This window comes from Candida orthopsilosis, assembly GCF_000315875.1.
Source record: "Candida orthopsilosis Co 90-125, chromosome 5 draft sequence".
Classification (NCBI taxonomy): Eukaryota; Fungi; Ascomycota; class Pichiomycetes; order Serinales; family Debaryomycetaceae; genus Lodderomyces; species Lodderomyces orthopsilosis.
In genome coordinates, this window is record NC_018298.1 from 761,499 (window position 1) to 775,147 (window position 13,649).

General features: G+C 38.4%; 9 protein-coding genes across 9 annotated transcripts in view; 3 read left to right on the forward strand and 6 right to left on the reverse strand. All coding sequences in view use genetic code 12, as the record gives it.

Annotated features, from left to right (window-relative positions):
* Nucleotides 1-983, reverse strand: CORT_0E03480 (Dao2 D-amino acid oxidase; the record flags this gene model as incomplete). The annotated part of the gene is made up of 1 exon (XM_003870018.2): nt 1-983. A coding segment is annotated over one exon (983 nt), but the record flags the coding sequence as incomplete, so codon positions are not given.
* Nucleotides 984-1,169: 186 nt separating this feature from the next.
* On the forward strand, nt 1,170-1,853 carry CORT_0E03490 (Csh3 protein; the record flags this gene model as incomplete). The annotated part of the gene is made up of 1 exon (XM_003870019.1): nt 1,170-1,853. One exon carries the CDS (start codon nt 1,170-1,172, stop codon nt 1,851-1,853), a length of 684 nt encoding a protein of 227 aa, XP_003870068.1.
* A 180-nt stretch (nt 1,854-2,033) lies between these two features.
* CORT_0E03500 (hypothetical protein) lies at nt 2,034-2,554 on the forward strand (the record flags this gene model as incomplete). Its single annotated transcript, XM_003870020.1, has 2 exons — nt 2,034-2,087; nt 2,363-2,554. The coding sequence occupies 2 exons, from the start codon at nt 2,034-2,036 to the stop codon at nt 2,552-2,554; spliced, it is 246 nt and encodes an 81-aa protein (XP_003870069.1).
* Nucleotides 2,555-2,889: 335 nt separating this feature from the next.
* Nucleotides 2,890-3,762, forward strand: CORT_0E03510 (Mrpl22 protein; the record flags this gene model as incomplete). The annotated part of the gene is made up of 1 exon (XM_003870021.1): nt 2,890-3,762. The coding sequence occupies one exon, from the start codon at nt 2,890-2,892 to the stop codon at nt 3,760-3,762; it is 873 nt and encodes a 290-aa protein (XP_003870070.1).
* Nucleotides 3,763-3,995: 233 nt separating this feature from the next.
* CORT_0E03520 (Moh1 protein) lies at nt 3,996-4,352 on the reverse strand (the record flags this gene model as incomplete). Its single annotated transcript, XM_003870022.1, has 1 exon — nt 3,996-4,352. One exon carries the CDS (start codon nt 4,350-4,352, stop codon nt 3,996-3,998), a length of 357 nt encoding a protein of 118 aa, XP_003870071.1.
* Nucleotides 4,353-5,778: 1,426 nt separating this feature from the next.
* On the reverse strand, nt 5,779-8,025 carry CORT_0E03530 (Dot4 protein; the record flags this gene model as incomplete). Its single annotated transcript, XM_003870023.1, has 1 exon — nt 5,779-8,025. The coding sequence occupies one exon, from the start codon at nt 8,023-8,025 to the stop codon at nt 5,779-5,781; it is 2,247 nt and encodes a 748-aa protein (XP_003870072.1).
* Nucleotides 8,026-8,373: 348 nt separating this feature from the next.
* Nucleotides 8,374-10,188, reverse strand: CORT_0E03540 (hypothetical protein; the record flags this gene model as incomplete). The annotated part of the gene is made up of 1 exon (XM_003870024.1): nt 8,374-10,188. One exon carries the CDS (start codon nt 10,186-10,188, stop codon nt 8,374-8,376), a length of 1,815 nt encoding a protein of 604 aa, XP_003870073.1.
* Nucleotides 10,189-10,318: 130 nt separating this feature from the next.
* On the reverse strand, nt 10,319-12,064 carry CORT_0E03550 (hypothetical protein; the record flags this gene model as incomplete). Its single annotated transcript, XM_003870025.1, has 1 exon — nt 10,319-12,064. One exon carries the CDS (start codon nt 12,062-12,064, stop codon nt 10,319-10,321), a length of 1,746 nt encoding a protein of 581 aa, XP_003870074.1.
* A 673-nt stretch (nt 12,065-12,737) lies between these two features.
* CORT_0E03560 (Rbt1 cell wall protein) overlaps nt 12,738-13,649 on the reverse strand; it is a gene marked incomplete at both ends in the record, with an annotated part of 1,977 nt that continues 1,065 nt past the window's right edge. Inside the window, one exon of the mRNA XM_003870026.1 lies at nt 12,738-13,649. This exon is cut by the window's right edge and continues 1,065 nt beyond it. Coding sequence (XP_003870075.1) covers nt 12,738-13,649 — 912 coding nt within the window.

A 13,649-nucleotide genomic window follows, 5' to 3' on the forward strand; every position in this document is an offset into this window, starting at 1 on the left:
CCATAGTTATTAATCACTGTACATCCATCATGAAATTCAACCGAGGTGTTCAATCCACCAATTCTAGCAGGTCTCAAACCAACATTGACTCTTTCAATATCGAAATAGGCTGCACCGGTAACAGCATTAGTTTTTCTCAAATCGGGGAAATATTTATTGCCCAAGTTGATCAAATGTTTTGTATCTTCATCTCTAACCCCGGTGAATGAGTCATTCTTTTGCTTTGTTCCCCCGAGGATTACTCCTCCATGCAAAGGTCTGGGAATGACGAAGATCCACGACCCATCTGCCAATTGGTACGTGACTGTCTTGTCCAACTTGAATGATCTTGGTGGCTTTACAAGTAAAGTCTGACCACGTATAGGATAGCATTGGTCATCATACCCCCCCTGGTATCTTAAGCCCCTTGCTGAGCAATTAATTATAACTACGTTGGAGTTTTCAACCAATTTCGTGGCCTCTTTAAGACTCTCCAATTTCTTGTGAATAAACTTGACATTTTGTTGGAAAAGCAACTTGCGGTAGAGATATCCCAAGTAAACAATTGGATTCAATACCCAAGTATCATATCTGAAGCCAATGAAGCCTTCCTTATTAATTCTTGTGAAATTATTCATTTCATCTTTGTGACCATAGGATCCTTGGTAACGTGATGGGTGTATAAACTCGAACCCTTTAACGATTGTGACGGATGTCTCAGGCTGATTTTCTGCAAGTTGCTCAAAATGCCTCAATGTCTTCCTTGTCATCTTCATTTCTCTCCTATCTTGTTCATTAGCACTGGGGAATGGACGAAAATGAGCACCCGCCCAAGGTGATGTATAGACTGGAACATTAGACATTGTTGAGTTCAAACTTGTATCATGGGGTCCATATTCTGCAACAACATAAATCTCATGCTCATCAGTCAATTTTTCACTCAATGTGAGGGCAGTCGTGAGGCCAAGGACACCGGCTCCAACAACGACGATTTGTAATGGCATGTGATTTGTTGTGGAGGATGAATGGAATAAGTTGCAAAATCGAATGATCTGCCCGCACTTTGTCTTCCATTCTGACCTCCGAAACAATTAGCGCGGCAAAAAAATGAGAAAAGTAAAAACGATGATTGATTGCATCGCCTTTGCAAACCAATCAATCAATCAATCAAAAATCTCTTATATTCCAAGATGATGAAATATAAGGACATCGTACCAATTGGTACTGTTTTAATCATTGCTGCTACCTCATTTGGTCTTGGTGCAATCTATGGAAACTGGCCATATGATATAAACACATTATGGCGTGCCACTGACCCCAATGGATTCAGTAAATCCCTCGTTCATTATCAAACTTGGGCAAATGCACCAATGTACATTCACTACGTTTTACACGCAGTGGGGTTTCTTGGTCTTGTTGGCCATTTCATCAAACTTTATAAACCTGATGAAGAAGCCAAATATTTCGAGTATGGATCATTGGCGCTATTTATGATTGCTATTGTTATATATTTAACCAATTTGAGAACTGGTATTAATGCTGCTATTACTGGGGAATGGGGAGAAGTTGATTCAGCCACTGGGATTAATGTTATTGCGGCTTCTCAAGTGATGATTATTTTGGTACTTGTTGGTGTTTTGGTGTTACAAGGTGGATTATATTATGCACAATGGTATGATGAAGAATTGAAGAAGGAATTTTACGAGAATGAAGCTAGAGATGCTGCTTCAGCTGCTGAACGTCAAGCTAAGCAAGAAGAGGATATTATTGCTGGTGATAGTGCTAATGTTGAAATTATTGCTGAAAATGATGGGACTGCTATTGACACCAAGGGAAAGAAGAAGAAGAATACGGTAAAGAAGAGAAAGTCATAGGTGGGATGGAGCTAGTGCTAAGTAGTTTTGTATAGGAATGAAAGCATAAGTTTGTATTTAGAGGTCGTGCGATGCTACCACATTTTTCTTCTCTCACTTGTTTGAACCAATGGGGCTCACCAAAAATTTCATTACGCATTAATTGTTCATACTTAGGTTAAACAAAGTTATACAACAACCATGTCGGATAAAGTTTGGGGTGATAAACCAATATATTTCAAACAACCAGTAAGAGTATGTGTGGAGAAGGATACTTTTGGGAAATGTTTATCTGGAGAGAAGGATTGATGGGGAATTGATACTGAAGCAAATGCATCAAATGGAGCTCCATTGAAATTGGACCAAGGAAGAAGCATTGCCAAGCTCTGTGTGACTCAACGAAGGGAATCTTAACCTGAAGCTGAGTAAACCCCAATGGAACTAAACACCCAAGCAATCGAACCCTCCTATCACGAAGCATCAAACCTATAAATATATCATTCAAAGATACTAACTCAGCAAAATTCTAGTGGCTCAGATACCATGCTCATGTTAACCCGGCCCTTTTTGTTTCTGTGGCAATGGGTGTTGCCGCACCGGTGCTATTATTAGCTACACCATTAAGAAGGAAGTATTTGTATGCTGATCATGAACCTATTCCTATGGTTTACCCTTTGCCTAATAGGCCTAGGGATTTGAATTTGAAAGGATATGATGATTAGGGAGGGAGAAGCTTTAGACAGAAGGTTGAAAAGAGGGAAGCTTTGAAGGTTGACTATTTGCATCAGTTTGATCTATTTGTTAGGTGCATATTCATGTTTATTTAATAAAAATGTTACATTTGTGAGTAGTAAAGCACTCAGTTTGGTAGTGTTTATAAACTTTTTGTTCCAGAGGAGACTATTAGAACACTTTCTAGACGAAAAGGTTTTCTCTCTAAGTGACGTTCTCTTGAGTGCTTCATCAACGTCAAATCCAAAGTACGAAGAAAAAAATTTGTTTGTATAAAAATTTTCAGTAAGACCCACTCATATCCACACAACCATCCTCACACACAATGAACAGGTGGTCTATACTAACAAGAGGTACTTTTTTGAGGCAAAGCATACCGCGGGCAAGACCAAGTCCATTATCTACGGTGTTTCTCCGTTACAATAGCTCTTCTCCATTTGGTAAATTAACCACTAATCCTATTGAAGAAATGGAAAAGGAGAAGAAGGGAGCTAGTGAAATAGTCAAGAATGAAGAAGGTGAAATAGATATTAATTCAATAACCCCTCAAAATGATGAACAGTTGATTGAATATTATAAGAATCAAAGTAAACCACAAGCTAAATTGGAAGACTTAATACACCCGTTAAAGATCCAGTTATTTAACCAGTCAGTATCACAACATGGATTTTTCAAAAATGATCAAATTGTGACACATCAAGGTAAATCTTATAAATTCCATTTAACTCCTGAAGAAATCGAACTACTCGAACCATCAATTTATCTTCAATCATATCGTATAAAATCCTCCATGAAAAAAGCCACCGTTGTTAATCGATTTGTTCGTGGTTATGATTTGAAAACAGCTATAAATCAATTACATTTCAACCCCAAGAAAATGGCAACTGAATTGGAAAAATTATTGAAACGCGGGTTAGTCAAACTGCAAGAATTGGGTTATGATGAAAATTCAATGTATATTGCACAGTTATGGACCGGCAGTGATGGCGATTGGAGGAAAAGATTGGATATTAAGGGAAGAGGTAGACATGGAATTATCCATCATCGGTACATTCATTTGAAATGTGTTTTGAAAACAGGTCAAACCAAACAACGTTTGCAATGGGAGAAACAACAACGTGAAGCCAAGAGTAAACCAAAAATGTATTTGAATAATGAGCCATTGAATATTAAAGTGAGACCATGGTATAAGTGGTAGGGAGGAGTTAGTACTGTAAATAGTAAAGGAGCTACAAAGAAAGGTTCGAAACGGATCATACTTGAGTAGGCAACACCTCTTCTCTGGGTAATGGATGTGCAAGTATCCACAGCGTATAAGAAAGTATGGCACTGGTTGGTTGCAAAAGACCGGTCTACAAACCTAAACATCTTTGCCCACTACCATCAATAAAGCTACAAGAACAGATGGCTAGTCACTAGTAAACATAATATTCATTTAGACATACTTATATAACTCTTTTCAATTACAAATTTCCCTTCTTTATAGCTTTCGCTATAACTATAAGACTTCTTATACCTCCAACCAACAATCTTTTTACATTGTTGACATTTGACTTTATTAATCTTGTATAGTCCAGTTCTCATTGAAGTATCTTCGGTAACTGGATCAATATCAACATTAATCAACTGCTCAACCAAAAGTGCTTTTCCGCTAGAGCCACTAAAGTTATCGGACAAGATCAAATTTGATAAGCAAAGATGACTTGAGCATCCTTTACAGGTGAGAATTTGGGTATCTGGTGAAGTGTATTGGGAGTTGTCAAAGTAGTTGGTGTACTTTAATCCCATCGCTTTGTTAAAGTTGTAGAGACGAGACGAAGGGGTGGGAGCAGCTGTACTTTGTGACGTGTGGCGTGTGATGCGTGACGTGCGATATGTGTGTGACTAGACTAGACTATCTGACTGCAGTAGTAGTGTTTGAGCAATACACTGGGGTGTGAATGTGACTCTCAGTGTAAACTGCTCTACCTAGTCAAAAAGAAGTACGAGTTGTTAGTGGTGTATATTGCCAAATGGTTGCTGAATGTAAAAGTGTGGTTTTATAGAATACATAAATTTAATTTGTATATAGATGATAATTAGTACATCATATATATATATATATATATATACCGTATAATATATATGTTACAATATAAAATGTGTATGTATGTATGCAGACAATTTAAATTAGCATTCTCCTCTTTTATAGAAAGAATAACTAACACACACTAGTAGTAGGTACTACTACTTATAACTACTTACCATCGCTAGCAGTCTTATAACTACTAAGGATCCTTTGCTCCTAGTTCCCCCTTCTTGTACTCTTTTTTGTTTTGTATCTTTTTTTAGATATAACTTCAATTGAGAATGATACCATTTATTAAATTAAAAATTCGGTGTATATGTGTTAGTGAACTGTGACAGACAGACTCAACAAAAATATCAATACTAGCTACTGAGATAAGACTGACTGTCTTTCTGTCTGTCTGTCTGTCTGTAGAATATATCTATATATCTATATATCTACACCTCAGAATTGTTTATATAGTTTGTTGGTTCATTAAACACCGATAAATCACGCACGCACCACAGACAGACAAAATTTTATTGTAAAGTAAATCAGAACAGTCACAACACACATACATACACTAAACAACAGAATCCGCTTACCACATACAACCGGTAGTATCGGGTATTGACTAAAACGGAAGATTCTCCAAGCCTTTGTCAGACATCGTTTATTTTAACTAAGTCATCAATACTTTTTTCTTACTCTGACTTAAGTGTCACGTAACATACGGAAGGAAACTCTTATTTGTTACCTCCGGTACTCCATTTTTAAATTACTCCGAGGATAAATGTAAACAAAAATAAAAGACGCTCTGTGTACTGTAGTGAGTGTTATTTTTATATATTTTTATATACATATGTATATATATAAGCATATTACTTTACCATTTTCGGAATTAGATTTCCATTGACACAATACGACACACACGATAAGACACGACACACGAAATTTCAAACAGAAGGAATAAAAAATGACAGACAAAATATTACCTCAGACAGAAAATTTTTCTTATCTTATCTCATCCTAGGAGTTAAAATTGCTACTAGAGAAACTGTGGTTAAAGGTATTTATGCCATTACAATCGCCACGGCAGAAAACTCCCCCCTCACATATTGTCTGTACTTTGTCTATTCTTTCTTGCCGTCTACATATGTTCTCCTTTTACTTTGGAGTTAATTTCGTATACACCAACACGTATGCATTTGCATCCAGTAATGCCTTTCTTTCATCAATTCGGTTGATATATTCGTCGTCATAAGTGCTCCAACTTGTACCATCTGGTTGTAATACATGACAAATATAATGACCACTGGATATCGATCTACCTTCATGAACAATCACCGCTATCAATTGGTACTTGACTGATGGGGAATCTGCTTCTTGATCCATGTATTTGGTTAAATCAAGATATTTCGAATAGCTTATTCCTTGTTTTACTTTACTCAGTGAATTTCCGTTGAATTTGAATCTCTTTAGGTGAATGGTTAATGTTTCTGGGGCTGTTAGTATTGATGATATCTTGTTAGCTTGGGTAAATGTTTTACATTTATCACAATAGTATCCTGATTTCGAATCTTGGTCATTTTTACGTATAACTTCATTACTGAAGAACTCATTAATTGATTTCTCAATAGTGTATCGACAACTGTTTTGATACTTTTTTTTGTTTAATCCAAGTGATAAATCGTAAAACTCTTGCTTTGTTGAGGAAATATTATGGCATTGCTGACAAGTAATCTTTTGATGTAATAAGCCTCCAAATATATCATAAATGATTGATTCATTTAACTTATGGCCCTTGGGAACACTATCTTCTTGTAATCTCGACATTAAACTCATATAATACTCATGACTATCTTCTTGTTGCCATTCACTCATCATACAATTAATGTCATCCAAACGTTGAATAATCCTTTTGGGGTTGATATATTTAGCAGTTGGTTTATTTGGATTCCACATTCTTTTGGATAATTCAGCCAATATGTGACTAATTGATCGTGGTTTTAAATTGGATATTTTACCTTGATTTATGTCATTTAGATAATGTTGAAATGCAGGAATGTGAATGAGTGATTGTATTGCTGAATTCATATAACATGTAACTCCATGATTTAATAAACCAACCGGGGGTTTAGCATTGGATAACTCACGCCAGTTTTTGTAGATTCTCTTGGATCCATTGGAGCCACGATCAGAGGGAAATTCATTGAATGCATAATATTGTCTTTGGGTTAAGCTTTTTTGTTCATCGCTATCTTCTGGTGATGTAGGTGGGGTGGAGCTCGACTTGACAAATTTTAGATGATCTTCCCCTTCTTCTTCTTCCTCTTCTGCCTCCTCTTCCTCCATACTTCTTGTAATTGTATGCAATTTTCCTTGCCCATTAACAAGTTGATCAACCTTCAAGTCATGTCTTAATTTATCAACATCCTTATCCTCATCCACATATTCGCTATCACCCACATCATTCTCCAATGAGGGAGTACTCTCGGTAGATGACTCTTTTAAGTCAGCCTCGTTCTCTTCGTCATAACTTTCATCAGCCTCATCATCACTGTCATCACTTTTATCACTTTCATTTGCATCATCACAAACTTCAACCGCATCTTCTTCATCAAAATCGGGATCTTCCTCCTCTTCCTCTTCTTCCTCCTCTTCCTCCCCAGTTTCACTTTTTTCTGGCTCACTAAATCCCGTGAATGGAGAATTTTCATCACATACCTCATCAGCTGATGTTGATTCCGGAGTTGACTCATCACTGTCTTTGTTTACCAAATTGAATAATGTATTTTCCTCCCCTTCAACAAACTCCTCTCCAACATCTTCTTCTTGACCAGTTGCAACACCACCAAAAAGTGACTTAAGCGATCCCCATAACCCCTTTGGTTTCTTAATAGGAGGCTGCTCTGCCGATACGTATTCGTCATTTTCTTCAAACACTCGTTCTTCATCATCACTTTCATTCGACTCTACATCCCTCTTTTTCTCTTTTTCCCTCTTTTCCATCTCTGCCAACTTTCTCTTTCTCTTTCTCTCCTTGGGACCTTCATATTTGCTTCCACTGTATGATGCAACAGCTTCAGCTAGTGATTTGGGTCTCTTTGGTTCAACCTTCTCTTTCTTAACTCCATTACTAATTTGAGACAGTGACTCGTTTATACTTCCATTCCGTTTCATATCTTTACTATCACTAGTTCCCCTCTTTTCTCTCGACAAGACGATATATGACTCAGGTAATTGCGATGTCGATGAGTAATTTTCTTGATGTTTTGCTGGGTGAAACACAATAGGAGTGGTCAAGTATCTACTTAGAATGGGATTTGCAGTGCTTGTGCTAGACTTGTTGCTCGATAAAGTTGGTGTTAATGCTAATTTTGATGCAGTTGTAGTTGTTCCTGGTGTAGACATCGAAGACAACTTCTTAAGCTAAAATGCAAAAACCGCAAAACAAAAAAAAAAGAAATTAAAATGGTTTAATAAGTATGCCTTTGATGAACTAGCTCAGCGGGGAGTGTGGTGTCTTATCTGTGGTTTGGTATTGATAGTTGAGCGTATTTCTCACGTGTATGTCTGCTTGATAATCACTGTGTACGGATTTCTCTCTTTTTTTGATACGTCGTGGTGTAATCTCTTGTGATGGGTTTAATGAGTTAATCTTTTTTTTTTTCCTCGATGAAGAAGACGTGGATATAGCAAAACCTACAAAATACAACCAAAACCAAACACCATACCTTACTATAAACTATTTCGCAACGCTTATTCACAAGACCGCCTTTTGACCTTTCCCTTAGCCTCCATGGTAATCAAATCACATACATTCTTCGAAGCTAATGCCCTTGATGCTTCAATGACCAGTTTATTTTTTTCCCTCAAATCCAAAGCCATTGATGAAGGCATAGGATACCTTGCATGCTCACCAGGCATTCTTTCACGCGTCCATCGTTGCTGTCTTCTATGCAAATCCAAAAACTCAACTTGTCGAAGACACTCATCAGGGTAGCGTGCTAAAGCCAGCTGTCGTGGAAGTGACCTTTGTTTACGCTTCAGTTTATGATGTACTCCAGCTAACGATGGATCATATAATAAATCACTTAGATCATCTTTTCTTGAGCGTAGTTGTTTACGCATTGATCTTTTGATTAGGGGCGGTGGTGCATTGGTGGAAGATGATTGCTCTGTGGTGGGGTCTTTTGATTCTTTGGTTTCGGTCTTTGGTGTTGAATCTCCCTCACTCATTTGCTCTTGAAGCTCTTTACTTTTCAGATTGGTTGCTTGTTCTTCACCATCATCGTGCTCCATCTCTTTTGCATCCTGTTCATTACACGACTCGTCATCCTCATCTTCATCCCAATCTTCACCCTCGGTTTCTCCTCCCAATTTATCCTCTCCTGTGTCAACTCTCTCCAAATCACTTTCATCCAAAACATCCTCTTCTTCATATTCGACTTGCCTTCGTCTCGAAATACCTCTTGATTGAAGAACCACATCTGATTTACTAGCACCAATAATCTTTTTTAAAAACAAACTTGCGGGATTCTCCCCAGGTGAGGATTTTAAACTTTCCAACTTCTTTATGACCTCCTTCAAGGTACTAGTTTCATTATCCTCCACAAATTCAAAGTTATCTAAATATTCCAATGATGGAAGACTTGAATCTTCATAGTGTGCCCTAACTGATTCTGCCTCATCAACAGCTAATTTCTTCATCCATCCATCGTAGTCAACTGCATCTTGCTTTTGCAACAACTTTAACATATCACCATCTTTCTCATTCTCAAAAATCTCCACGTCCAACGAATAATATCGACTAGCATGACTGCCAAACTCTTGTCGTTTTGATTTTGGGGAGTTCAGTAGAGCAGCTCTTGATTCGCCATCATTATTACCATCACCTTCAATGAAAGCTGCAGGTAATGTCCTAAACGCTCCAATATCAACTTTCCCCAGTTTCAAAGTCTTTACGGGATCAACAACAATTGCCAAATACGGATCTTGAAAGTTTTGATTCAATTCTTGTGTACTGACATCGATTCCACTCAACCAACACCCATAGCCAGGATGTGAGTGATACCATCCAACAATGTTCTCCTGACTTGGCTTGCTGCCATTTTTAATCTTCTGAATCAATTCCAAATACTGCACCATATATTCATAGGCTTCACCTTGTGCGTTGACTCTAGTTTCTGTTCCTTCAACTGGTAATCGATAAGTATCCATCACAACAATTGATCTGTCAACGATTTTCCCTATCAACATCCCCATAATTTCAATCGATCCACCACTTTGGGCATGTGTTGTCATCTTCATCAATGCTAAGGAGCTAATCATACACTTGTTAAAGTACTTTGAATCGGTCTTCCATGGCTTCAGCTGACTTATCTTGGGGTCAATTGCAGGTAAATCGAAAAAGTGACTGCCGACGAGTTTATCATGACTATTGTTTCCTTGTGGAGTGGACACCTGTGGGGTATTTCTTTTCGAAAAATCTTTCAGTAATTCAATATCTGTTGGTTTGGGGGTTTTCAATGGAACGCAGTCTAAAGAGTTTGCTAGCTCAGAATAAACACTCATCCTGATGGAAGTGGTATGTTGTATGTGGAAGAGTTGGGATTTTTGGTTTTTCTAAATTTTGCCTTTGCGGCAAGTGCAAAGTACATTTACATACACATCATTACACTAGCTAAACACACGTAGCAACCTATTAAGCCATTTTACCTTTATAACCACCTTCGTTTGAGTAATAAATAAAATTAGGAACGCCATAGGGTGGAGAGCGATGAATTGTAGGAGCAAATTCACTCGAGCTACCACCGCTTCCGCCAATATTTCCTCCTTCGAATTGAGAATGAGGGCGGACTGTGTGGTAATAGGGTGGATAAACATTGTAGTAAGAACTTTGCTGGCTTCCGGGGGGATAGTTTACATTTTCCGCAGGGACATAGTAGAACAAGGGGAAACCAGTACTTGGAGGTGCAGGATAGTTGGTAAGAGCAGTACTCTTTTCAACAAGCTTGTCCGGAATGGAGTTTTCCAAATCCCTCTTTTCCTCAATCTTTTCGAGCACCTCTGGTCTAGAAATGTATGACTTAACATGTTCAGTATTCGCCGCCTTAATATCACTCTTTAATTCCAATTGGGATGCCTGCCATGGATGAAACGATGTTTCAACAGCGGGCTTGCTCACGTCATCCTGCCATTTTTCAGTAGCAATGAGCTTCGGACTTGCATGACTTTTGTTATAGATATTCGAAGCACGGGCAGTAAATTTAGGCTTCTCATAAAAACCTCCTCTAGGTTTATCTGGTCCCCTCTTGCCAACATGGATAGGTGGTGGAGCGAGTGGGACACGGACATTGCGAGTATCTCTCCACTGGTTTTGAACCTCCCTATACTGGACATGCATTGTTTTACCACAAAGCATTGCATGGTTCTCCACCTCTACCGAGCTTGCAGCACTAGACTCATCCTTGAAGGTGATAAAAGCAAAAGTGTTATCCCTTTTTTTCAAAAGATGAAGACTGGCTATTTTCCCGTGTCGTTGAAATCTTTCCCTAAGCTCAACCTCGGTAATTTTTGGACTCAATTGACCAATAAAGACGGAAAATTTGTCGAACCTGGATTTTTTAACCTTCGGTTCAATACCAGAATCTTCTCTAAAACTAACAGTATTGGACTTGTCAACATTTTGGGCCCATTCTGCATCATAAGAACCTCCTTCTGTGAGATTAGCATATGCCTTGATTGCGTCGTCACGATAAACAAACTTGCAGTACCAATTCTTATAGCCTCTAAGATTTGGAGCATCTTTATAGCATTGCCCTGCGGCGTTGCTCGGAGTCAACTCCTCTATTTCGCCAAATTTTGATAACTTGCTTTCAACTGCAACGACAGACAAACTAAGTGGCGATGTAATGAATATTGTTCTATTCACTTTCGCTGCTTCGCATCTAATACCCCGACCATCTAAAATTGAGTTGTGACCCTTTTTGATTGCAAGTTTTGAATCCTTTTCATCCAAGTATTGAACAAATGCGTATGGACGGTTGCTTGTATCTCTCAACACTTTAACGGTAGATAGCTGACCCCATTGTTTGAAATGATTGTGTACTGAAACGCATAACTCATCATCTAACATATTGGACCGTAAACTTGCCACAAATACGCAAGCAGAAGGACGCCCTCTAATAAAGCTTCCTTGAGTCTCCTTTTTATTAGCTGCTGGAAGAATGTCTCCCTTTTTGTTAGACTGGGTGCTTTTTGGTGAAGATGATGATGATGAAGAAGAAGGGGAAGAAGACCCTGATTTGCTACCCCACTTCCTAGAGTACATTGAGTTTCGGTTTTCCTTGATAGATAAGCTATCTTCTAAAGCTGGGATTGAATCTGCTTTATCACTTATAGTGGACTCTTTAGATTCTGTTGAATGGTTTGAACTTCTTAAACTCATTTAGTTGTAATTGATGTCGATGAGTACAAAGCAATTCAAATGATAGTAGAGCTTCAATAGACCCACTTCTCCTTCTTTGTATTTCAAAGGCAGCTTTGGATACAATATGGCTTTGGTGTAATGTTGAAGAAAGAAAATTATTTGTGGAGTCGAATTTGGTTGCAAATAATTTAACCAACAGAAATGTAGAACAAGTATGGAGACGAATAGAGTACGAAAACATACTTTGCTGATGCGTTTTATTGAGACATGGGTTAATAAAAAAGAGTTCTATATCTTACTTATCCAACATAGATGTCAAATAATCATGAAAACTGATTGATTTCATTAAGAGTTTGGAGGGTGTTGAAAGTTCCATTGTGTGTTTCACTTTATAAAGACCCACGTAGGAACTTGGACATCTTTGAAATTTGATTTTCAAGAATGGCCCTGCTCGTATCTACATACAACTGCAAAGTTTTGCAAAATCGACGAGTCATAAAGTTGAAGAAATGTAGTAAAACAAAACCGAACATAAAAATTAAGCTATAGACCGAAATATAGATTCTTTTATAAATGAAAAATGACAAATGAACTTGCCCGACTTGCCATCATCTAGATGGTGAGTTTTCCTCGAAATTATGGTATCAAATGATAGAACAGTAAAAGTATCAAGACTATTTTATGATTAAGATTAAAGTAACAACGCAGCAGCACCAACCAAAAGAATTCCTGCTGAATTTCTCATAGCGGCACCCTCATATGTAGAAATAGCAGCAGTGGTTTCATTCTCACCTCCTGATGGAGCTTGTGAAACCTTTGGAGTAGATGATGATTGAGCTTCTACCGTTTGTGATTCACCTTCGGATGCTGGGGCTTGACCTTGGTCCTCTGAAGGGGCTTGCGAGGAAGCTGGAGCAGAAGAAGGAGACACAACAGTTTGTGATTCACCTGGAGCAGAAGATGGGGCTTCGCTTTGACCGGCAGGAGCAGATGAAGAAGGAGCAGCAGCAGTTTCTGATTCACCTTCTGATTTTGGCGCTTCACTTTCACTAGTTGGAGCAGCAGCAGTTTCTGATTCACCTTCTGATTTTGGAGCTTCACTTTGACTCTTTGATGGGGGTTGCGAGCTAACCGGGACAGAAGTAGAAGGAGCAGTAGCGGTTGTTGTTGTTGGTACCCTTGTACTTGATTCTGGCCCTGATTCGTTACTCTCAGTTGGTCCAGTGGAAGCTGTAGTAATGGTGGAGACTGTTTCTGGTACAGATGTTTCCTTGGAAGTTGTTGCTGACGAAGTAGTCTTTTCAGTCAAAGGACAGTACGTTGTGTAAATTGTAGTTCCTTCAGTAATGACAGTGATTCCAGTGGTGGCTGTTGTAGTTTCACATTTATCTTCAGAACAAGAGGTAATAGTAACAATGGTTGTAGAGTGGGTAACAACAGTTTCTGTTGAGCCAGAAGAAGTATACGACTCAGTTGGAGGAGTAGATGATTCAGTTGGAGGAGTAGATGATTCAGTTGGTGGAGTAGACGACTCAGTTGGAGGAGTAGAAGACTCGGTTGGAGGAGTAGATGATTCAGTTGGAGGAGTTGAAGACTCAGTTGG